A 27,557-nucleotide genomic window follows, 5' to 3' on the forward strand; every position below is an offset into this window, starting at 1 on the left:
TGCACCAAATTAATTTTTAGTGTTGTTCCATTTTCTCTATCTATCTATCTATCTATCTATCTATCTATCTATCTATCTATCTATCTATCTATCATCTATCTATTATCTATCTATCTATTATCTATCTATCTATTATCTATCAATTATCTATCTATCTATCTATTATCTATCTATCTATTATCTATCTATTATCTATCTATCTATCTATTATCTATCTATCTATCTATTATCTATCATCTATCTATTATCTATCTATCTATTATCTATCTATCTATTATCTATCAATTATCTATCTATCTATTATCTATCTATCTATTATCTATCTATTATCTATCTATCTATCTATTATCTATCTATCTATCTATCTATTATCTATCTATCTATCTATCTATCTATTATCTATGTATCTATTATCTATCTATTATCTATCTATCTATCTATCTATTATCTATTATCTATCTATCTATTATCTATCTATCTATTATCTATCTATCTATCTATCTATTATCTATCTATCTATCTATATATCTATTATCTATCTATTATCTATCTATCTATCTATTATCTATCTATCTATCTATCTATTATCTATCTATTATCTATCTATCTATCTATCTATCTATTTATCTATCTATCTATTATCTATCTATTATCTATCTATCTATCTATCATCTATCTATCTATCTATCTATTTATCTATTATCTATCTATCTATTATCTATCTATTATCTATCTATCTGTCTATCTATTATCTATCTATTATCTATCTATCTATCTATTATCTATTATCTATCTATTATCTATCTATCTATCTATCTACTATCTATTATCTATCTATTATCTATCTATCTATCTATTATCTATCTATCTATTATCTATCTATTATCTATCTATCTATCTATCTACTATCTATTATCTATCTATTATCTATCTATCATCTATTATCTATCTATCTATCTATTATCTATCATCTATCTATTATCTATCTATCTATTATCTATCTATCATCTATCTATCTATCTATCTATCTATCTATCTATCTATCTATCTATCTATTATCTATCTATCTATCTATCTATTATCTATCTATCTATCTATCTATCTATCTATCTATCTATCTGTCTATCTATTATCTATCTATTATCTATCTATCTACCTATTAGCTATCTATTATCTATCTATCTATCTATCTATCTATCGATCTATCTATCTATCTATCTATCTATTATCTATTATCTATCTATCTATTATCTATCTATCTATTATCTATCTATCTATTATCTATCTATCTATCTATATATCTATTATCTATCTATTATCTATCTATCTATCTATCTATCTATTATCTATCTATCTATCTATCTATTATCTATCTATTATCTATCTATCTATCTATCTATCTATTTATCTATCTATCTATTATCTATCTATTATCTATCTATCTATCTATCATCTATCTATCTATCTATCTATTTATCTATTATCTATCTATCTATTATCTATCTATTATCTATCTATCTGTCTATCTATTATCTATCTATTATCTATCTATCTATTATCTATCTATCTATCTATCTATCTATTATCTATTATCTATCTATTATCTATCTATCTATCTATCTACTATCTATTATCTATCTATTATCTATCTATCTATCTATTATCTATCTATCTATCTATTATCTATTATCTATCTATTATCTATCTATCTATCTATCTATCTACTATCTATTCTCTATCTATTATCTATCTATCATCTATTATCTATCTATCTATCTATCTATCTATTATCTATCTATCATCTATCTATCTATCTATCTATTATCTATCTATCTATCTATCTATTATCTATCTATCTATCTATCTATCTATCTATCTATCTGTCTATCTATTATCTATCTATTATCTATCTATCTACCTATTAGCTATCTATTATCTATCTATCTATCTATCTATCGATCTATCTATCTATCTATCTATCTATCTATCTATCTATCTATCTATTATCTATCTATCTATCCATCTATCTGTCTATTATCTATCTATCTATCTATCTATCTATCTATCTATCTATCTATCTGTCTATTATCTATCTATCTATCTATCTATCTGTCTATTATCTATCTATCTATCTATCTATCTATCTATCTATCTATCTATTATCTATTATCTGTCTGTCATCCATCCATCTCCATCTGGGTTTCTTCAGATAATAATATACTGGATTCTGCTCCTTGCGGATAATCATTGTAATGAATTCTATCTCTGGACCGGGCGCTTTCTGCTCTGCAGGTTCCACAGTTTATAATTTGCAGGATCAAATATTTGCTCATAAATTACATTTTGCAGAGTGACTTCGGGTAATCCCCAGATAACGAGCGTCGTCATGCATAATGTAACGCTGCGTCTGCTTTCATGTCACAGATCGCAGATATCCAGAGGTTGTGATACTCTGCAGCCGCTGCTAATGAGACTCCTTCTGTTTTATGCAGGATTTTTCTTGGTGTTTCTTCATCTTGAACATTTCAGTATTTTGATGTTCTTCTAATTTTATCTTGTTAGAATATTGCTAGTAGTTCATGGAAGCTTATACATGAATTGTGAGTGGCAGAAAAGAGTCAACTTCACAATGACAAGAGCGTGAATAGTAAATAATTCTGTTTCCCGGCTGATTTTTTTCCTCTTTGTACGGAACAAAACAAGGAGAAAGAACTAACAATGTTCTCTGATCCTCTTATCCCTGTACTTCATCCTTCTCCCCATTGATTCCTTCTATGATTTGCTTTCATCCATGTGCCCCGACTCTCAGTTTCTCCATCACACTCCTATTTCATTCATGTACCTGTCCCTTGTAGATGTTGCAGGACCTTACCAGTTGGTTCCTTGAACTTTCTTGGCTTCAGTTTGGGCCTGCAACATCTTCATCTCTGTCAAGCTGTCTCCTAACGTCTCATGTACAACTCCATCTCTGTCCATCCAATGTTCCATCTCTGTCCGTCACCAGCTCCACCTCTGTCCATCCACGGCTCTCTCTCTCCATCCATGGCTCCATCTCTGTCCATCCAATGTTCCATCTCTGTCCGTCACCAGCTCCACCTCTGTCCATCCACGGCTCTCTCTCTCCATCCATGGCTCCATATCTGTCCATCCCCGGCTCGATCTCTGTCCATCCATGGCTCAATCTCTGTCCATCCACGGCTCCATCTCCGTCCGTTCACAGCTCCTTCTCTGTCCATCCACGGCTCCATCTCTGTCCATCCACGGCTCCATCTTGTCCATCCACGGCTCCATCTCTGTCCATCCACGGCTCCATCTCTGTCCATCGATGGTTCCATCTCTGTCCATCGACAGCTCCATCTCTGTCCATCGATAGCTCCATCTCTGTTCGTCCACGGCTCCATCTCTGTCCATCCACGGCTCCATCTCTGTCCATCGACTGCTCCATCTCTGTCCATCGACTGCTCCATCTCTGTTCATCCACAGCTCCATCTCTGTTCATCCACAGCTCCATCTCTGTCCATCCACGGATCCATCTCTGTTCATCCACGGCTCCATCTCTGTCCATCGATAGCTCCATCCCTGTTCGTCCACGGCTCCATCTCTGTCCATCCACGGCTCCATCTCTGTCCATCCACGGCTCCATCTCTGTCCATCCACGGCTCCATCTCTGTCCATCGATAGCTCCATCTCTGTCCATCGACTGCTCCATCTCTGTCCATCCACGGCTCCATCTCTGTCCATCGATGGTTCCATCTCTGTCCATCGACAGCTCCATCTCTGTCCATCGATAGCTCCATCTCTGTTCCTCCATGGCTCCATCTCTGTCCATCGACTGCTCCATCTCTGTCCATCCACAGCTCCATCTCTGTTCATCCATGGCTCCATTTCTGGCTGTCCACGTCTCCAACCCTGATATTTATTTTATTTTTACTCTCTTATAAGGTGCTAATATTTCCACAGCCCTGTACAGACCTCATCATCTCTGTCCCCATTGAGGCTCACAATCTATATTCCCTATCAGTCTTTGGGCTGTGGGAAAAAGTAGAATCTATAAGAAACCTAGGCAAACACTGGGAGAACATACAAACTCCTTGTAGATGTTGTCCTTGGTGGGATTTGTGTCGAGGACTTCAGTGCAGCAAGGCTACAGTGCTAACCACTGAGCCACAATGCTGCTATGGCTCCATCCCAGTCCTGAAACATCTCCAGCCCTGCTTTGACATGTCTCCAGCTCTGCTCTGCCACGTCTCCAACCCTGTCCTGCCATGTATCCAGCCTTGTCCTGCCACGTCTCCATCCCTGTCCTGCCACGTTTCCAGCCCTGTACTGCCACATCTCAAGCCCTGTTCTACCACATTTCTAGCCCTGTTCTGCCACATCCCCAGCTCTGTCCTGCCACATCTTCTGCCCTGTTCTGACATGTCTCCAACCCTGTCCTGCCACATCTCCAACCCTGTCCCGCCACATCTCCACCACTGTTCTGCCATGTCCCCAGCTGTTCCGACACATCTCCTGCCCTGCCACATCTTCTGCCCTGCTACATCTTCTGCCCTGTCCTGCCACATCTTCAGCCCTATCCTACCATGTCTCCTGCCTGTCCTGCCACGTCTCCTGCCCTGTCCTGCCACATCTCCTGCCCTGTCCTTCCACATCTTCAACCCTGCTCCGCCACATCTCCAGCCCTGTTCTTCCATGTCCTCAGCTGTTCCGACACATCTCCTGTCCTGCCACATCTTCTGCCCTGCTACATCTTCTGCCCTGTCCTGCCACATCTTCAGCCATATCCTACCATGTCTCCTGCCTGTCCTGCCACGTCTCCTGCCCTGTCCTGCCACATCTCCTGCCCTGTCCTTCCACATCTTCAACCCTGCTCCTCCACATCTCCAGCCCTGTTCTTCCACGTCCCCAGCTGTTCCAACACATCTCCTGTCCTGCCATATCTTCTGCCCTGCTACATCTTCTGCCCTGTCCTGCCATATCTTCAGCCCTATCCTACCATGTTTCCTGCCCTGTCCTGCCACGTCTCCTGCCCTGTCCTTCCACATCTTCAACCCTGCTCCTCCACATCTCCAGCCCTGTTCTTCCACGTCCCCAGCTGTTCCAACACATCTCCTGTCCTGCCATATCTTCTGCCCTGCTACATCTTCTGCCCTGTCCTGCCATATCTTCAGCCCTATCCTACCATGTCTCCTGCCCTGTCCTGCCACATCTTTTGCCCTGTCCTGCCACATCTTCTGCCCTGTCCTGCCATGTCTCCTGCCCTGTCCTGCCATGTCTACTGCACTGTCCTGCCATGTCTCCTGCCCTGTCCTGCCACGTCTCCTGCCCTGTGCTGCCCTGTCTACTGCATTGTCCTGCCATGTCTTCTGCCCTGTCCTGCCATGTCTCCTGCCCTGTCCTGCCATGTCTTCTGCCCTGTCCTGCCACGTCTCCTGCCCTGTCCTGCCACGTCTCCTGCCCTGTGCTGCCCTGTCTCCTGCACTGTCCTGCCATGTCTCCTGCCCTGTCCTGCCATGTCTCCTGCCCTGTGCTGCCCTGTCTACTACACTGTCCTGCCATGTCTTCTGCCCTGTCCTGCCATGTCTTCTGCCCTGTCCTGCCACGTCTTCTGCCCTGTCCTGCCACGTCTTCTGCCCTGTCCTGCCATGTCTTCTGCCCTGTCCTGCCACGTCTCCATCCCTGTTCTGCCATGTCTCCAGCCCTGTCCTGCCCCGTCTCCAGCCCTGTCCCGACATGGCTCCATCACTGTCCTGCCAAATCTCCAAATCTATACTTTTGTGCCTCATACTCTGTCCAGCAGCTGGTCCACCCCTGTCCTCCCAATTGTCAATCTCTGTCCTTTAACAGCTCCATCTCTGCTCTGCCACATATCCATTTCTCTCCAAACATATGTACATCCATGTCTGACAATGTTTCTAACCCTTTCTCGCCATGGTCCATCCCTGACCTTTCATCCATTTTCCTCTCCGCCATACCTCTCCTTTCTCCCTTTGTTCCTTCACCCCATACCTCTGTTGTATGAGCTGCCCCCATTACCCCTTTATGCTCCTTCCCTTTTCCGGCACTAAGCCTCCTTTACCTGCCTCTCACAGTACCAGGCAATGGAGCTGAGCCTTAGTACCAGAGACACAACACAAGGACAGGAGCCGCCATTTTGTTCTAGTCCTGGATCCCTTTAAGAACTATATATCTTGGAGTTTTTGCTCCATTTCTTTACGTTGGTTGCAGTCACATAAGTATTTCTCAGGATGCAGAGTTCCCTCTGAAGCTTCCTACTTTTTGTCTCCTTGCAGGCATCCTCTTCGCTGTGACAGTGATGGGCCCCGGCGTCGCTTTCATCCTCGGATCTGCCACGTTACGCTACTATGTGGACATTGACAAGCTCCCAGCCAGTGAGTGTGAACGCTGAGCCGGCATCGAAGCTTCATGACCCAAAAATAAAGGCGAGCTGACAGGCGTTGTGCTGCCGAGCGTCTCTGCCTTCTGCTGATCCATAAAACCTCTATTATCAGCCCGGCGAGGTGTCTGTGGCAGCATATGCCGCCATGTCAGCGTGCAAGACCTGCTCTCCGCAAGGAAACCTCAGGCTGCGGAGAGATGCCAAGTATCTAGATGTATCTAGGCCAGACACCATGCTTCTCTCCTTGTAGCCATAGTGTCCCTGCAGCACGGACTCATGCTACTGTAACAGGGCCGGTACAGAGACCCCCAATGCAGCTGCATAGTTAAACAACAATCAAAACTACACCAAGACTATTCTGTGCAACTACACAAAAATCAGTCCATAATGAATTCCTGCAAAGTTTATTATATCATTTATGGCCACCATGAAGTATGATGTCCCAAACTTGCCTTCCTCGCAGATTGATGCACACACATTGCCCCCTTACACACACAGCATAATAATACCCCTACACAGTGTTATTCCCCCACATCAATCACCTCCACACAATATGATCCTACCTATACACAGTATGATGCCCCCTCAGTGCCCCCACATAGCATGATCCTACCTATACACAGTATGATGCCCCTCAGTGCCCCACACAGTATAATCCTACCTATGCACAGTATGATGCCCCCTCAGTGCCTCCACACAGTATGATCCTACCTATACACAGTATGATGCCCCCTCAGTGCCCCCACACAGTATGATCCTACCTATACACAGTATGATGCCCCTCAGTGCCCCCACACAGTATGATCCTACCTATACACAGTATGATGCCCCTCAGTGCCCCCACATAGTATGATCCTACCTATACACAGTATGATGCCCCTCAGTGCCCCCACATAGCATGATCCTACCTATACACAGAATGATGCCCCTCAGTGCCCCAATATAGCATAATCCTAACTATATACAGTATGATGCCCCTCAGTGCCCCCACATAGTATACTCCTACCTGTACACAGTATGATGCTCCTCAGTGCCCCACACAGTATGATCCTACCTATACACAGTATAATGCCCCTCAGTGCCCCCACATAGTATGATCCTACCTATACACAGTATGATGCCCCTCAGTGCCCCCACATAGCATGATCCTACCTATACACAGAATGATGCCCCTCAGTGCCCCAATATAGCATAATCCTAACTATATACAGTATGATGCCCCTCAGTGCCCCCACATAGTATACTCCTACCTGTACACAGTATGATGCTCCTCAGTGCCCCACACAGTATGATCCTACCTATACACAGTATAATGCCCCTCAGTGCCCCCACACAGTATAATCCTACCTATACACAGTATGATACCCACTCAGTGCCCCCACACAGTATGATCCTACCTATACACAGTATGATGCCCCTCAGTGCCCCCACATAGTATGATCCTACCTATACACAGTATGATGCCCCTCAGTGCCCCCACACAGTATGATCCTACCTATACACAGTATGATGCCCCTCAGTGCCCCCACACAGTATAATCCTACCTATACACAGTATGATGCCCACTCAGTGTCCCACGCAGTATGATCCTACCTATACACAGTATGATGTCCCTCAGTGCTCCCACACAGTATAATCCTACCTATACACAGTATGATGCCCCTCAGTGCCCCCACACAGTATGATCCTACCTATACACAGTATGATGCCCCTCAGTGCCCCCACACAGTATGATCCTACCTATACACAGTATGATGCCCCTCAGTGCCCCACACAGTATAATCCTACCTATACACAGTATGATGCCCCTCAGTGCCTCCACACAGTATGATCCTACCTATACATAGTATGATGCCCCTCAGTGCCTCCACACAGTATGATCCTACCTATACATAGTATGATGCCCCTCAGTGCCCCACACAGTATAATCCTACCTATACACAGTATGATGCCCCTCAGTGCCTCCACACAGTATGATCCTACCTATACATAGTATGATGCCCCTCAGTGCCCCCACATAGTATGATCCTACCTATACACAGTATGATGCCCACTTAGTGCCCCACACAGTATGATCCTACCTATACACAGTAAGATGCCCCTCAGTGCCCCCACACAGTATAATCCTACCTATACACAGTAAGATGCCCCTCAGTGCCCCCACACAGTATAATCCTACCTATACACAGTAAGATGCCCCTCAGTGCCCCCACACAATATAATCCTACCTGTATGCAGTATTATTCCCTCACAGTGCCCCACACAGTATGATCCTACCTATACACAGTATGATCCTACCTATACACAGTATGATGCCCCTCAGTGCCCCCACACAGTATAATCCTACCTATATGCAGTATTATTCCCTCACAGTGCCCCCACACAGTATTATCCCATCTGTATACATTGTGATGCCCCCACAGTGAGCCCACAAAGTATGATACTACCCAGTATTGAAGCAGCCATCCTTCTCGTTGCACCCATCTCACGAGTTGTGATTAACCCCTTTAAAATGTCGTTCTAACGATGAAACTTTCTTGACATTGGCAGTGGTTTCATGTCTGGACAGAAATTCCAGACATGAAAGGCTTTATTATAGAGAAAAAAATAAAGTTTTGTAAAATAATAAAGAAAAAACCTCATTATAAAAAATGTATAAATACAAGAAATCGGAAATCTGCTCATCATTGCTTTTCATTTGTTTCATAGGTGAAATAGTTCTTACTCCCAGTGACCCGCGCTGGATCGGAGCCTGGTGGCTCGGCTTCATAGTGGCAGCGAGCATTGTAGCGCTGGCCTCCATTCCTTACTTCTTCTTCCCCAGGGAAATGCCAAAAGAGGTAACTGCCATGTAATGTCCGGACACTAAAGGATAGATAGATAGATAGATAGATAGATAGATAGATAGATAGATAGATAGATAGATAGATAGATAGATTAGAATACTTTCTAACACCAGCTTGAAAAATGACTTTATAATCTAAAATGTTCCCTACTGAAATGTATGTTCAGTAAATGCCCTCAGTACTTGGTCGGGCTCCTTTTGCATGAATTACTGCATCAATGTGGAGTGGCATAGAGGCGATTGGCCTGTGACACTGCTGAGGGGTTATGGAAGCCCAGGTTGCTTTGATAGCAGCCCTCAGCTCGTCTGCATTGTTGGGTCTGGTGTCTCATTTTCCTCTTGACAATACCCCGTAGATTCTCTATGGGGTTAAGGTCAGGTGAGTTTGCTGCCAATCAAGCTCAGTGATACTGTTGTTTTTACACCAGGTATTGGTACTTTTGGCAGTGTGGACAGGGGCCAAGTCCTGCTGGAGAATGACATTTCTATCTCCATAAAGCTTGTCGGCAGAGGGAAGCATGAAGTGCTCTAAAATGTCCTGGTAGACGGCTGCGCTGACTTTGGTCTTGATAACACACAGTGGACCTACACCAGCAGATGACATGGCTCCCCAAACCATCACTGATTGTGGAAATAGATAGATAGATGATAGATAGATAATAAATAGATAATGGATAGTGGTGTGGGCGGGTTATACGCACCTGTCGTTGGTGTGGGCAGGGTTATATCCAGCTGTCAATGGTGTGGGCGGGGTTATATGCAGCTGTCAGTCATGTGGGCAGGGTTATATCCAGCTGTCAATGGTGTGGGTGGGGTTATACCCAGCTGTCGGTGGTGTGGACGGGGTTATACGCAGCTGTCAGTGGTGTGGGTGGGGTTATATCCAGCTGTCAGTGGTGTGGGCGGGGTTATATGCAGCTGTCGGTCGTGTGGGCGGGGTTATATCCAGCTGTCAATGGTGTGGGTGGGGTTATACACAGCTGTCGGTAGTGTGGACGGTGTTATACGCAGCTGTCAGTGGTGTGGGCGGGGTTATATCCAGCTGTCAATGGTGTGGGTGGGGTTATACCCAGCTGTCGGTGGTGTGGACGGGGTTATACCCAGCTGTCAGTGGTGTGGGTGGGGTCATATCCAGCTGTCAGTGGTGTGGGGTGGGGGTTATACGCAGCTGTCAATGTTATGGGCGGGGTTATATCCAGCTGTCAGTGGTGTGGGCGGGGTTATACACAGCTGTCAGTGGTATGGGCAGGGTTATACTCAGCTGTCAGTGATATGGACGAGGTTCTACACAGCTGTCAGTGGTGTGGGGTGGGGGTTATACGCAGCTGTCAATGTTATGGGCGGGGTTATATCCAGCTGTCAGTGGTGTGGACGGGGTTATACGCAGCTGTCAGTGGTGTGGGCGGGGTTATATCCAGCTGTCAGTGGTGTGGGGTGGGGGTTATACGCAGCTGTCAATGTTATGGGCGGGGTTATATCCAGCTGTCAGTGGTGTGGACGGGGTTATACGCAGCTGTCAGTGGTGTGGGCGGGGTTATATCCAGCTGTCAGTGGTGTGGGGTGGGGGTTATACGCAGCTGTCAATGTTATGGGCGGGGTTATATCCAGCTGTCAGTGGTGTGGACGGGGTTATACGCAGCTGTCAGTGGTGTGGGCGGGGTTATATTCAGCTGTCAGTGGTGTGGGGTGGGGGTTATACGCAGCTGTCAGTTATGGGCGGGGTTATATCCAGCTGTCAGTGGTGTGGGCAGGGTTATACTCAGCTGTCAGTGGTGTGGGGGGTATACTCAGCTGTCAGTGGTGTGGGCGGGGTTATACTCAGCTGTCAGTGATGTGGACGGGGTTATACTCAGCTGTCAGTGATGTGGACGGGGTTATGCACAGCTCTCAGTCGTGTGAATGGGGTTATACACAGCTGTCACTGGTGTGGGCGGGGTTATACACAGCTGTCAGTGGTGTGGGGTTATACTCAGCTGTCAGTAGTGTGGACGGGGTTATATTCAGCTGTCAATGGTGTGGGTGGGGTTATACACAGCTCTCAGTGGTGTGGGTGGGGTTATATGCAGCTGTCACTGGTGTGGGCAGGGTTATACACAGCTGTCAGTAGTGTGGGTGGGGTTATACGCAGCTGTCAGTGGTGTTGGCGGGGTTATAGACAGCTGTCATTGGTGTGGGTGGGGTTATATCCAGCTGTCAGTGGTGTGGGCGGGGTTATATCCAACTGTCAGTGGCGTGGGCGGAGTAATAGACAGCGGTCAGCGATGTGGGCGGGGTTATGCACAGCTTTCAGTGCTGTGGGTGGGGTTATGCACAGCTGTCAGTGGTGTGGGCGTGGCTATACACAGCTGCCCGTGGTGTGGGCAGGGTTATACACAGCTGTCCGTGGTGTGGGCAGGGTTATACACAGCTCAGCATTCAAGCTCTGCTACATCTGCAGTAGAAAAAACAGTGATTCTATCACAACTGTTGCACTCGGTGAACTATGTGATACATCACTGGAATCAGGGTTTCTGTCTCTACATCATGCTGTTGTCGGATTGCATAGCAAAAGAAAAGCCTGCTTCCAGACTCCCTTTAAGACTTGTTTTGGTGCTTCTTGACCCCCCACACTCATAGGTCCAGGTCTTAGGTCCGGGTCCATTTTATGGCCCTTTAGCAATATTTCAGCACCTGTGCAGATTGTCACCTCCAAGAATATAATGACAAGACCAACCTGTAGTAAGCCCCCCATTAGTCCATTTCCATGGACCCCACAGCCACATGTGCTGCCCCTGTGTATGTTGTCATGTCCCGGGGCACGTGAGTCGTCCAATCTTGCACATCCCATAACTGAGCTTCAGTAAAACGTCTGGGGAGCCAGAATCTTACTCCGACCTTACACCTTTCTATGTCCGATCATTCGGAATGTTTTTCCATAACGCGGCCACGTGATGAGGAGAACGAGATCCTGGAGTCTGCAGTGTTTGGGCGCAGAACGAGTTGTGGTTTGTCTGTTTTGCTGAGTACAGTGTAATGGTTAGAGCTGTAACAAGCAAATATGGGGTAAAAAGGAGGGACGGAGACAAACATGGGCACGTGGAGCCCAAAGGGCCCTGCTACATCCAGTGGCGGACATTAGACATGGGGATGAGGCCCTTCTACTAAATGTCTATTTCCAGAGCTGGTTTTGGTCAGAGTGTGGCCCCTAGTACAAAATTGTGGCCCTTAATATTGAAATATTGTAGCTATAACTCAGCCGTATGCAATATATTCTAATCAGTCACTATTCGAAAGTAATATTCCCTAAGAGGCATAAGTAATACTACCACAACATGACCTTTATACATCTGACTCTAGAATATTACCACCACACAGTGACCATACAGTCCTGCAGATCATAGAGGTGACCCACAGGTGGCATCCTCCCTGATTGTAGATGGTCACTTTTGTTTCCTGTCTGGCCCAGACCGCCATGATGACCTCTCCCAGCCACAACTTGTGTCTGTGGCTTTTGCTGCATACACTTCTTGGTTCCTCACTTTTCAAATTCTCTTGTCACCTTTTATTTGACTTACACAAATGCCCCTTCCTGCTTCTAGCCTATATTATGTGTTGTTTGCTGCCCCATCTGCCCCTCTTGCTGTACCTTCTGTGGGTCATGTTGTACCCAAATACTGTGCCACATAATAGGTATGGCTACATCTAAAAGAAATGCAACACGGACGGCACTACTGGTAAAAAAAAAGTGCCCAAAAAATACATTTTGCCAAACCGTTCCCCAACATTGTGACCCAGACATTGGTTGTGCCCCAGATGGTGCAACTCCTCTAATATTGGTTGTGAAGACACAGGAGGCAGGCGGGCACCCCAGGGTCCTCTAGCTGGAACTGCATGGACCAGGGATCGTCCCGCCTAACGCCCGCTCTCCCTTTAACGTGGGCATAACACTACTCAGACAACACAGGGTGAGGGTAAAACAGGGTGGCAATATTTTATTGAACCACAAAACAGTCAGATAACACATAGAACAGTCCCAGCACAATACCCAAGATGGAGCACATCACAGAGTCTCACCCTTCCACTGACTCACCGGGATAATGGCAGATGTTATGTCAGAACTCCCCGGGTCGGCTATCCCACCTGTGGCACACACACAGAGAGCAGGAAGCGTAGGAAGATGACCGTCCATAGAGTCCATACAGGGTACAAGGCCAGGTGACCCAAGGGTCACAACCTGGCTTATCTAAACATCTTGTGCACAAATAACACAGGCCACTCGATGTAAGAGTCGGGTGTCTGACACGCTCAGCTCTGCTACGTCTGCAGTAGGCACACACTTGCACAATGCCTTTTGGCACATGATCTGGATGGCAAATGTCCGTGTAAAGAGGAAGTGGCGGAGGACGACGCGCGTCTGACTTCTTCATTTTAGAGATTTGGGAGAAAAAGTCAAATGACTGTAAATATTTACAGTATTAAATATTAATATGATCAGAAGAATAAAAGGGAAGCTGGGAGACGACCGCCATTGTCACCGCGACACTATGGGGCCGGTGTTATCCGCAGCCCCACAATAGCAGGCCAGGACCAGTAATCACTGCCAGGACTAGTAATCGGTGACAGGACCAGTAATCACTGACAGGACTAGTAATCGGTGACAGGACCAGTAATCACTGACAGGACCAGTAATCGGTGACAGGACCAGTAATCACTGACAGGACCAGTAATCACTGACAGGACCAGTAACCACTGACAGGACCAGTAATCACTGACAGGACCAGTAACCACTGACAGGACCAGTAATCACTGCCAGGACTAGTAATCGGTGACAGGACCAGTAATCACTGACAGGACCAGTAACCACTGACAGGACCAGTAATCACTGACAGGACCAGTAATCACTGACAGGACCAGTAACCACTGACAGGACCAGTAATCACTGCCAGGACTAGTAATCGGTGACAGGACCAGTAATCACTGACAGGACCAGTAACCACTGACAGGACCAGTAATCACTGACAGGACCAGTAACCACTGACAGGACCAGTAATCGGTGACAGGACCAGTAATCACTCACTGCCAGGGCCAGTAATCGGTGACAGGACCAGTAATCACTGCCAGGACTAGTAATCGGTGACAGGACCAGTAATCACTGACAGGACCAGTAATCACTGACAGGACCAGTAACCACTGACAGGACCAGTAATCACTGACAGGACCAGTAACCACTGACAGGACCAGTAATCACTGCCAGGACTAGTAATCGGTGACAGGACCAGTAATCACTGACAGGACCAGTAACCACTGACAGGACCAGTAATCACTGACAGGACCAGTAACCACTGACAGGACCAGTAATCGGTGACAGGACTAGTAATCACTGACCAGACCAGTAATCACTGCCAGGACCAGTAATCACTGACCGGACCAGTAACCACTGACCGGACCAGTAATCACTCACTGCCAGGGCCAGTAATCGGTGACAGGACCAGTAATCACTGCCAGGACCAGTAATCACTGCCAGGACTAGTAATCGGTGACAGGACCAGTAATCACTGACAGGACCAGTAACCACTGCCAGGACCAGTAATCACTGCCAGGACTAGTAATCGGTGACAGGACCAGTAATCACTGACAGGACCAGTAACCACTGACAGGACCAGTAATCACTGCAAGGACCAGTAATCGGTGACAGGACTAGTAATCACTGACCAGACCAGTAATCACTGCCAGGACCAGTAATCACTGACGGAACCAGTAACCACTGACCGGACCAGTAATCACTGCCAGGGCCAGTAATCGGTGACAGGACCAGTAATCACTGCCAGGACCAGTAATCACTGCTAGGACTAGTAATCGGTGACAGGACCAGTAATCACTGACAGGACCAGTAACCACTGCCAGGACCAGTAATCACTGCCAGGACTAGTAATCGGTGACAGGACCAGTAATCACTGACAGGACCAGTAACCACTGACAGGACCAGTAATCACTGCCAGGACCAGTAATCGGTGACAGGACTAGTAATCACTGACCAGACCAGTAATCACTGCCAGGACCAGTAATCACTGACGGAACCAGTAACCACTGACCGGACCAGTAATCACTGCCAGGGCCAGTAATCGGTGACAGGATCAGTAACCACTGACAGGACCAGTAATCACTGACAGGACCAGTAATCGGTGACAGGACTAGTAATCACTGCCAGGACCAGTAATCACTGCCAGGACCAGTAACCACTGACCGGACCAGTAATCACTGCCAGGACCAGTAATCGGTGACAGGACCAGTAATCACTGACAGGACCAGTAACCACTGACAGGACCAGTAATCACTGCCAGGACTAGTAATCGGTGACAGGACCAGTAATCGCTGACAGGACCAGTAATCGATGACAGGACCGGTAATCACTGACAGGACCAGTAATCACCGCCAGGACCAGTAACCACTGACAGGACCAGTAATCACTGCCAGAACTAGTAATCGGTGACAGGACCAGTAATTGGTGACAGGACCAGTAATCACTGCCAGGACCAGTAACCACTGCCAGGACCAGTAATTGGTGACAGGACCAGTAATCACTGACAGGACCAGTAATCACTGCCAGGACCAGTAATCGGTGACAGGACCAGTAATCACTGACAGGACCAGTAATCACTGACAGGACCAGTAATCACTGCCAGGACCAGTAATCACTGACAGGACCAGTAATCACTGCCAGGACCAGTAACCACTGACAGGACCAGTAATCGGTGACAGGACCAGTAATCACTGACAGGACCAGTAATCACTGACAGGACCAGTAATCACTGCCAGGACCAGTAATCACTGACAGGACCAGTAATCACTGACAGGACCAGTAATCGGTGACAGGACCAGTAATCACTGACAGGACCAGTAATCGGTGACAGGACCAGTAATCACTGACAGGACCAGTAATCACTGCCAGGACCAGTAATCGGTGACAGGACCAGTAATCACTGACAACAGGACCAGTAATCACTGCCAGGACCAGTAATCGGTGACAGGACTAGTAATCACTGACCAGACCAGTAAACACTGCCAGGACCAGTAATCACTGACCGGACCAGTAACCACTGACCGGACCAGTAATCACTGCCAGGGCCAGTAATCGGTGACAGGACCAGTAACCACTGACAGGACCAGTAATCACTGCCAGGGCCAGTAATCGGTGACAGGACCAGTAACCACTGACAGGACCAGTAATCGGTGACAGGACTAGTAATCACTGCCAGGACCAGTAATCACTGCCAGGACCAGTAATCGGTGATAGGACCAGTAACCACTGACAGGACCAGTAACCACTGACAGGACCAGTAACCACTGACAGGACCAGTAATCACTGCCAGGACCAGTAATCAATGACAGGACTAGTAATCACTGACCAGACCAGTAATCACTGCCAGGACCAGTAATCACTGACCGGACCAGTAACCACTGACCGGACCAGTAACCACTGACCGGACCAGTAATCACTGCCAGGGCCAGTAGTCGGTGACAGGACCAGTAACCACTGACAGGACCAGTAATCACTGACAGGACCAGTAATCGGTGACAGGACTAGTAATCACTGCCAGGACCAGTAATCACTGCCAGGACCAGTAATCACTGCCAGGACCAGTAACCACTGACCGGACCAGTAATCACTGCCAGGACCAGTAATCGGTGACAGGACCAGTAATCACTGACAGGACCAGTAACCACTGACAGGACCAGTAATCACTGCCAGGACTAGTAATCGGTGACAGGACCAGTAATCACTGACAGGACCAGTAATCGGTGACAGGACCGGTAATCACTGACAGGACCAGTAATCACCGCCAGGACCAGTAACCACTGACAGGACCAGTAATCACTGCCAGAACTAGTAATCGGTGACAGGACCAGTAATTGGTGACAGGACCAGTAATCACTGCCAGGACCAGTAATCACTGCCAGGACCAGTAACCACTGCCAGGATCAGTAATTGGTGACAGGACCAGTAATCACTGCCAGGGCCAGTAATTGGTGACAAGAGCAGTAATCACTGACAGGACCAGTAATCACTGCCAGGACCAGTAATCGGTGACAGGACCAGTAATCACTGACAACAAAACCAGTAATCACTGCCAGGACCAGTAATCACTGCCAGGACCAGTAATCACTGACAGGAACAGTAACCACTGACAGGACCAGTAATCGGTGACAGGACCAGTAATCACTGACAGGACCAGTAATCACTGCCAGGACCAGTAATCGGTGACAGGACCAGTAATCACTGACAGGACCAGTAATCGGTGACAGGACCAGTAATCACTGACAGGACCAGTAATCACTGCCAGGACCAGTAATCGGTGACAGCACCAGTAATCACTGCCCGGACCAGTAATCACTGCCAGGACCAGTAATCACTGCCCGGACCAGTAACCACTGCCAGGACCAGTAACCACTGCCAGTTCCAGTAATCGGTGACAGGATCAGTAATCACTCCCAGGACCAGTAATCACTGCCAGGACCAGTAATCACTGCCAGGACCAGTAATCACTGCCAGGACCAGTAATCGGTGACAGGACCAGTAATTACTGCCAGGACCAGTAAGCGGTGACAGGACCAGTAATCACTGCCAGGACCAGTAATCACTGCCAGGACCAGTAATCGGTGACAGGACCAGTAATCACTGACAGGACCAGTAATCGGTGACAGGACCAGTAATCACTGACAGGACCAGTAACCACTGCCAGGACCAGTAATCGGTGACAGGATCAGTAATCACTCCCAGGACCAGTAATCACTGCCAGGACCAGTAATCACTGCCAGGACCAGTAATCGGTGACAGGACCAGTAATTACTGCCAGGACCAGTAATCACTGCCAGGACCAGTAATCGGTGACAGGACCAGTAATTACTGCCAGGACCAGTAGGCGGTGACAGGACCAGTAATCACTGCCAGGACCAGTAATCACTGCCAGGACCAGTAATCGGTGACAGGACCAGTAATCACTGACAGGACCAGTAATCGGTGACAGGACTAGTAATCACTGCCAGGACCAGTAATCACTGCCAGGACCAGTAATCACTGCCAGGACCAGTAACCACTGACCAGACCAGTATTCACTGCCAGGACCAGTAATCGGTGACAGGACCAGTAATCACTGACAGGACCAGTAACCACTGACAGGACCAGTAATCACTGACAGGACCGGTAATCACTGACAGGACCAGTAATCACCGCCAGGACCAGAAACCACTGACAGGACCAGTAATCACTGCCAGAACTAGTAATCGGTGACAGGACCAGTAATTGGTGACAGGACCAGTAATCACTGCCAGGACCAGTAATCACTGCCAGGACCAGTAACCACTGCCAGGATCAGTAATTGGTGACAGGACCAGTAATCACTGCCAGGGCCAGTAATTGGTGACAGGAGCAGTAATCACTGACAGGACCAGTAATCACTGCCAGGACCAGTAATCGGTGACAGGACCAGTAATCACTGACAACAGGACCAGTAATCACTGCCAGGACCAGTAATCACTGCCAGGACCAGTAACCACTGACAGGACCAGTAATCGGTGACAGGACCAGTAATCACTGACAGGACCAGTAATCACTGCCAGGACCAGTAATCGGTGACAGGACCAGTAATCACTGACATGACCAGTAATCGGTGACAGGACCAGTAATCACTGACAGGACCAGTAATCACTGCCAGGACCAGTAATCGGTGACAGCACCAGTAATCACTGCCCGGACCAGTAATCACTGCCAGGACCAGTAATCACTGACAGGACCAGTAACCACTGCCAGGACCAGTAACCACTGCCAGGACCAGTAATCGGTGACAGGATCAGTAATCACTCCCAGGACCAGTAATCACTGCCAGGACCAATAATCACTGCCAGGACCAGTAATCGGTGACAGGACCAGTAACCACTGCCAGGACCAGTAATCACTGCCAGGACCAGTAATCGGTGACAGGACCAGTAATCACTGCCAGGACCAGTAATCACTGCCAGGACCAGTAATCGGTGACAGGACCAGTAATTACTGCCAGGACCAGTAAGCGGTGACAGGACCAGTAATCACTGCCAGGACCAGTAATCACTGCCAGGACCAGTAATCGGTGACAGGACCAGTAATCACTGACAGGACCAGTAATCGGTGACAGGACCAGTAATCACTGACAGGACCAGTAACCACTGCCAGGACCAGTAATCGGTGACAGGACCAGTAATCACTGCCAGGACCAGTAATCACTGACAGGACCAGTAACCACTGACAGGACCAGTAATCACTGACAGGACCAGTAATCACTGCCCGGACCAGTAACCACTGCCAGGACCAGTAACCACTGCCAGGACCAGTAATCGGTGACAGGATCAGTAATCACTCCCAGGACCAGTAATCACTGCCAGGACCAGTAATCACTGCCAGGACCAGTAATCGGTGACAGGACCAGTAATTACTGCCAGGACCAGTAATCACTGCCAGGACCAGTAATCGGTGACAGGACCAGTAATTACTGCCAGGACCAGTAGGCGGTGACAGGACCAGTAATCACTGCCAGGACCAGTAATCACTGCCAGGACCAGTAATCGGTGACAGGACCAGTAATCACTGACAGGACCAGTAATCGGTGACAGGACTAGTAATCACTGCCAGGACCAGTAATCACTGCCAGGACCAGTAATCACTGCCAGGACCAGTAACCACTGACCGGACCAGTATTCACTGCCAGGACCAGTAATCGGTGACAGGACCAGTAATCACTGACAGGACCAGTAACCACTGACAGGACCAGTAATCACTGACAGGACCGGTAATCACTGACAGGACCAGTAATCACCGCCAGGACCAGAAACCACTGACAGGACCAGTAATCACTGCCAGAACTAGTAATCGGTGACAGGACCAGTAATTGGTGACAGGACCAGTAATCACTGCCAGGACCAGTAATCACTGCCAGGACCAGTAACCACTGCCAGGATCAGTAATTGGTGACAGGACCAGTAATCACTGCCAGGGCCAGTAATTGGTGACAGGAGCAGTAATCACTGACAGGACCAGTAATCACTGCCAGGACCAGTAATCGGTGACAGGACCAGTAATCACTGACAACAGGACCAGTAATCACTGCCAGGACCAGTAATCACTGCCAGGACCAGTAACCACTGACAGGACCAGTAATCGGTGACAGGACCAGTAATCACTGACAGGACCAGTAATCACTGCCAGGACCAGTAATCGGTGACAGGACCAGTAATCACTGACATGACCAGTAATCGGTGACAGGACCAGTAATCACTGACAGGACCAGTAATCACTGCCAGGACCAGTAATCGGTGACAGCACCAGTAATCACTGCCCGGACCAGTAATCACTGCCAGGACCAGTAATCACTGACAGGACCAGTAACCACTGCCAGGACCAGTAACCACTGCCAGGACCAGTAATCGGTGACAGGATCAGTAATCACTCCCAGGACCAGTAATCACTGCCAGGACCAGTAATCACTGCCAGGACCAGTAATCGGTGACAGGACCAGTAACCACTGCCAGGACCAGTAATCACTGCCAGGACCAGTAATCGGTGACAGGACCAGTAATCACTGCCAGGACCAGTAATCACTGCCAGGACCAGTAATCGGTGACAGGACCAGTAATTACTGCCAGGACCAGTAAGCGGTGACAGGACCAGTAATCACTGCCAGGACCAGTAATCACTGCCAGGACCAGTAATCGGTGACAGGACCAGTAATCACTGACAGGACCAGTAATCGGTGACAGGACCAGTAATCACTGACAGGACCAGTAACCACTGCCAGGACCAGTAATCGGTGACAGGACCAGTAATCACTGCCAGGACCAGTAATCACTGACAGGACCAGTAACCACTGACAGGACCAGTAACCACTGACAGGACCAGTAATCACTGACAGGACCAGTAATCGGTGACAGGACCAGTAACCACTGCCAGGACCAGTAACCACTGCCAGGACCAGTAATCGCTGACAGGACCATTAACCACTGGCACAGGCACAGGGACATAGGAAATAATGACAAGACGTGACATTTATAGAGACATCTGGTTATATTAATGCTACAAACACGACCAGCACCTCGTGCTGTGCTGCTGACTACTTCTGATGCCGAACCTTCAGCTGACAGATTTCTGCTCTTGAGGAAAATGTATTAATCCGTAAATCGCAGCACTGACCAATCATATATTATGTGAGGTCACCAGTGACTGAATCACTGAGCTCCACTGACAGCTGTACCCTGTATGACTGCGCTGCCACATGGGGACAAGGGTCCTGTGTGCACAGTGCTGTACAGCACCAAGAAACCCGCTGCACAGGTCAGAGATTGTCATGAGATGCCATCACCAGCCGCTTCCTGCAGGTCTTACATAGGACTGCAGGTGATATCTAGTACATTATCTGTACTCAGAGAGCTATCACTGTGTTATCTGTGCTGTTACATAGGACTGCAGGTGACATCTACTACATTATCTGTACTCAGAGAGTTGTCACTGTGTTATCTGTGGTGTTACATAGGACTGCAGGTGACATCTACTACATTATCTGTACTCAGAGTTATCACTGTGTTATCTGTGGTGTTACATAGGACTGCAGGTGACATCTACTACATTATCTGTACTCAGAGAGTTGTCACTGTGTTATCTGTGGTGTTACATAGGACTGCAGGTGACATCTACTACATTATCTGTACTCAGAGTTATCACTGTGTTATCTGTGGTGTTACATAGGACTGCAGGTGACATCTACTACATTATCTGTACTCAGAGAGTTATCACTGTGTTATCTGTGGTGTTACATAGGACTGCAGGTGACATCTACTACATTATCTGTGCTCAGAGAGTTATCACTGTGGTATCTGTGGTGTTACATAGGACTGCAGGTGACACCTACTACATTATCTGTACTCAGAGATATCACTGTGTTATCTGTGGTGTTACATAGGACTGCAGGTGACACCTACTACATTATCTGTACTCAGAGATATCACTGCATTATCTGTGGTGTTACATAGGACTGCAGGTGACATCTACTACATTATCTGTGCTCAGAGAGTTATCACTGTGTTATCTGTGGTGTTACATGGGACTGCAGGTGACATCTAGTGCATTATCTGTACCCAGAGAGTTATCACTGTGTCATCTGTGGTGTTACATAGGACTGCAGGTGACATCTACTACATTATCTGTACTCAGAGAGCTATCACTGTGTTATCTGTGGTGTTACATAGGACTGCAGGTGACATCTACTACATTACCTGTACTCAGAGAGTTATCACTGTGTTATCTGTGGTGTTACATAGGACTGCAGGTGACATCTACTACATTATATGTACTCAGAGAGCTATCACTGTGTTATCTGTGGTGTTACATAGGACTGCAGGTGACATCTACTACATTATCTGTACTCAGAGAGTTATCACTGTATTATCTGTGGTGTTACATAGGACTGCAGGTGACATCTACTACATTATCTGTACTCAGAGAGCTATCACTGTGTTATCTGTGGTGTTACATAGGACTGCAGGTGACATCTACTACATTATCTGTACTCAGAGAGTTATCACTGTGTTATCTGTGGTGTTACATAGGACTGCAGGTGACATCTACTACATTATCTGTACTCAGAGAGTTATCACTGTGCTATCTGAGGTGTTACATAGGACTGCAGGTGACATCTACTACATTATCTGTACTCAGAGATATCACTGTGTTATCTGTGGTGTTACATGGGACTGCAGGTGACATCTACTACATTATCTGTACTCAGAGAGTTATCACTGTGTTATCTGTGGTGTTACATAGGACTGCGGTTTACATCTACTACATTATCTGTACTCAGAGAGTTATCACTGTAATCTGTGGTGTTACATAGGACTGCAGGTGACATCTACTACATTCTGTACTCAGAGAGTTATCACTGTTATCTGTGGTGCTACATAGGACTGCAGGTGACATCTACTACATTATCTGTACTCAGAGAGTTATCACTGTGTTATCTGTGCTGTTACATAGGACTGCAGGTGACACCTACTACATTATCTGTACTCAGAGATATCACTGTGTTATCTGTGGTGCTACATGGGACTGCAGGTGACATCTAGTGCATTATCTGTACCCATACATAGGAGCGTGCTCAGCTCTGTGGCCCCTATATATTATATATTATATTGCACAGATTTTGATCTGTTACCAATCCTGGAGCAGAACGTGCGATGACGATGATGATGATGATGACGATGATGACGATGATGATGATGAAGACGATGATGATGAATATCTGTGACATCGTCCGTCTCTTATTAACCCCTCCTGTGCGTTGCGGACGTCTCTGCTCCTTTTTTTGGCTTTTGAGATTCTTCTCGATTTCTTCTTCTTGCAGGTTACAATTGAGAGCGCAGAGGAGAGCAAGCCCGGCCTGATGGACGCCTTCAAGAATAATCCTGACACCAGTGACCCCGTGTCCTTGGCAAAGTTCATCAGAGGTACTGCACCTCATTGCCCCCCATCATGTTGCCCCAGGGACTCTCTGTTAACCCCTGCAAGACTGGGTTCCTACATAAGACGCAGAGGTCTGGAAACGTAGCACAATTACATCGGATGGAAAGTAGGAAGGTTTCCTGTGATAACTGCGGGAATAGATTGTCTGTGGTGGGAAATGTTCCTCATTTGTCTTCTTTTTCCTTATACTTTTCACCTTCCTATTTTGTTTTTTCTTCCCTTTATCTCCCCTTCATGTTTTACTTTTCTACCCGTCCTCTTTCCTCTCTTTCTCCAATTCTTCTCTCTTCTCCTCCTCTTTCACTTTCCTGTTACTAAATATGACGCTTTCCCTTTCACAATTCCTTTGACCATTTCTCTTTTTCTTCTTTCTACTTTCCTTCGCTTCCCTTTCTTTTCCACTTCTCTTCTCTCCTTTTACTTTACTGTCACTTTTTCTGGCATTTTCCCATTGTTCCTTTCTTTCACCCTTCTCCCCTTTCCCTTCCTCCCCTTTCCCTTTCTTTTACTCTCCACTTCCCCTTCTCTTCCTTTTCCCTTTATACTTTTATATTTTGTTCCTATTCTGATTCTGTTACCTTTTCCCTTCATCTTCCTTTATTTTTCTTCTTCCCTTTTCTCGTCCCTTCCACTTTTCCATTCACTCCCTTTCTTTCAAATCCCTTTTTCCTTTATCCTTGCTTTTTCTTCTCTCTCTTCCACCTTTCTTCTACATTTCCCTTCCTTTACCTCCCACTTCATTAATGCGCGTTTTTTCATCTCTTCCCCTTCTCCTCATCTTTTTATTTTCATTTGTTTTCCACCTTTCCCCTTCCTTTTCACTTTCCGTATCTCCTCCTCTTTTCCTTCATTCTATCTCTCTTCCCTATCAACTTTCAATCTCTTTCCTCCTGTTTTTCTTTTGCCTTACTCTTTATCTCATTTTCCTCTTCTCCTTCATTTTCCCTTCTTTCCATTTTCCTTCTCCTTCCCTTTCCATGTTCTGGGCACTTTTCACTGCCCTTCCTCTCCTTTCTCTCCCCTTTTTGTACAATGACATCACTTCCTTCTCTCCTTCCCTTTTTTTTCCTTCTCCTTCCCTTTCCATGCCCTTCCTCTCCTTTCTGTTCCCTTTTTTCACTTTCCATTCTTTTATTGTCGTCCTTTACTTCCAGTACAATGACGTCACTTTCTTCGCTCTCCCTTTCCTTTTCCTTCTCCTTCCCTTTCCATGCCCTTCCTCTCCTTTCTGTTCCCTTTTTTCACTTTCCATTCTTTTATTGTCGTCCTTTGCTTCCAGTACAATGACATCACTTCCTTCTCTCTCCCTTTTCTTTTCCTTCTCCTTCCCTTTCCATGCCCTTCCACTCATTTCTGTTCCCTTTTTTCACTTTCCATTCTTTTATTGTCGTCCTTTACTTCCATTACAATGACATCACTTTCTTCTCTCTCCCTTTCCTTTTCCTTCTCCTTCCCTTTCCATGCCCTTCCTCTCCTTTCTGTTCCCTTTTTTCACTTTCCATTCTTTTATTGTCGTCCTTTACTTCCAGTACAATGACATCACTTCCTTCTCTCTCCCTTTCCTTTTCCTTCTCCTTCCCTTTCCATGCCCTTCCTCTCCTTTCTGTTCCCTTTTTTCACTTTCCATTCTTTTATTGTCGTCCTTTACTTCCAGTACAATTACATCACTTCCTTCTCTCTCCCTTTCCTTTTCCTTCTCCTTCCCTTTCCATGCCCTTCCTCTCCTTTCTGTTCCCTTTTTTCACTTTCCATTCTTTTATTGTCGTCCTTTACTTCCAGTACAATTACATCACTTCCTTCTCTCTCCCTTTTCTTTTCCTTCTCCTTCCCTTTCCATGCCCTTCCTCTCCTTTCTGTTCCCTTTTTTCACTTTCCATTCTTTTATTGTCGTCCTTTGCTTCCAGTACAATGACATCACTTCCTTCTCTCTCCCTTTCCTTTTCCTTCTCCTTCCCTTTCCATGCCCTTCCTCTCATTTCTGTTCCCTTTTTTCACTTTCCATTCTTTTATTGTCGTCCTTTACTTCCAGTACAATGACATCACTTTCTTCTCTCTCCCTTTCCTTTTCCTTCTCCTTCCCTTTCCATGCCCTTCCTCTCCTTTCTGTTCCCTTTTTTCACTTTCCATTCTTTTATTGTCGTCCTTTACTTCCAGTACAATGACATCACTTCCTTCTCTCCTTCCCTTTCTTTTTCCTTCTCCTTCCCATTCCATGCCATTCCTCTCCTTTCTGTTCCCTTTTTTCACTTTCCATTCTTTTATTGTCGTCCTTTGCTTCCAGTACAATGACATCACTTCCTTCTCTCTCCCTTTCCTTTTCCTTCTCCTTCCCTTTCCATGCCCTTCCTCTCCTTTCTGTTCCCTTTTTTCACTTTCTATTCTTTTATTGTCGTCCTTTGCTTCCAGTACAATGACATCACTTTCTTCTCTCTCCCTTTCCTTTTCCTTCTCCTTCCCTTTCCATGCCCTTCCTCTCCTTTCTGTTCCCTTTTTTCACTTTCCATTCTTTTATTGTCGTCCTTTACTTCCAGTACAATGACATCACTTCCTTCTCTCTCCCTTTCCTTTTCCTTCTCCTTCCCTTTCCATGCCCCTCCTCTCCTTTCTGTTCCCTTTTTTCACTTTCCATTCTTTTATTGTCGTCCTTTACTTCCAGTACAATGACATCACTTCCTTCTCTCCTTCCCTTTCTTTTTCCTTCTCCTTCCCTTTCCATGCCATTCCTCTCCTTTCTGTTCCCTTTTTTCACTTTCCATTCTTTTATTGTCGTCCTTTGCTTCCAGTACAATGACATCACTTCCTTCTCTCTCCCTTTCCTTTTCCTTCTCCTTCCCTTTCCATGCCCTTCCTCTCCTTTCTGTTCCCTTTTTTCACTTTCCATTCTTTTATTGTCGTCCTTTGCTTCCAGTACAATGACATCACTTTCTTCTCTCTCCCTTTCTTTTTCCTTCTCCTTCCCTTTCCATGCCCTTCCTCTCCTTTCTGTTCCCTTTTTTCACTTTCCATTCTTTTATTGTCGTCCTTTACTTCCAGTACAATGACATCACTTTCTTCTCTCCTTCCCTTTCTTTTTTTCCTGAATCATTTTATGTTTTATTTTCTATTCCATTTTTTTCTTCCCCCCTTTTCCTTCTTTTCCTCCCGCACCTCAATGTCCTTCTCATCTTTCCTTCAGATTCTTTCTTGTTTCTTTTTCTCTTCTTCCTCCCTTTTCTTTTCTTTGCCTTTTTTTCCGTTTCCTTTCTTGTCCTGTTTCTTTCGTTTTTCGTCACTTCCCTTTTTTCCTTTCTCCCAATCTTCTTTTTCTATTTTCCCCACCATGATCCCGGTTCCTTTCTCCCTTTCCTCACCTCCCATTCTCCTGGTAATGCAGCAATATACAGTAGGAGCTGATGATGATGAGGAAAAGAGGAAGAAGGAGGAAGCCGGCCGACCGCTACATTGTTAATGTGGATGGTCGCTGGTTGTTAAGGGTTAAACGCTTCTTCCTTCATGTGTAAATATGAATAACTGGACAGATTTTACAACTGATCACACAACTATTTGTCATGGTTTCCCAAATATAACGACATAATACCGCCCGGAGCCATGTGGCAGAGGAGGATGGTCAGAGCTCACACTCCTGAGTCACCGCCTCACTTTCACATAAACATCAGTGATACATTGTTTCTCTCTGTGTATACAGTCATAGCTTGCTCCATTATATGTGTAATGACCCCCGTCACCGGCTGCTCTTTCCATAGGGGACGTCGTCTCCACCAAGGTAACCAATCGCACTCTGCATATACGCCCCT

General features: G+C 46.4%; 1 protein-coding gene across 5 annotated transcripts in view; it reads left to right on the forward strand.

Annotated features, from left to right (window-relative positions):
* Positions 1–27,557, forward strand: part of SLCO2B1 (solute carrier organic anion transporter family member 2B1) — a 178,420-nt gene that overhangs the window by 107,814 nt on the left and 43,049 nt on the right. For all 5 annotated transcript variants that reach the window (XM_069759476.1, XM_069759475.1, XM_069759477.1 and 2 more), the window contains exons 6-8: positions 6,294–6,392; positions 9,110–9,240; positions 23,645–23,747. In XM_069759476.1, the coding sequence (XP_069615577.1) occupies positions 6,294–6,392; positions 9,110–9,240; positions 23,645–23,747 (333 nt within the window). The remainder of the gene's footprint in view (positions 1–6,293; positions 6,393–9,109; positions 9,241–23,644; positions 23,748–27,557) is intronic.

This window comes from Ranitomeya imitator, chromosome 3 (genome assembly GCF_032444005.1).
Source record: "Ranitomeya imitator isolate aRanImi1 chromosome 3, aRanImi1.pri, whole genome shotgun sequence".
In the NCBI taxonomy this organism is placed as follows: Eukaryota; Metazoa; Chordata; class Amphibia; order Anura; family Dendrobatidae; genus Ranitomeya; species Ranitomeya imitator.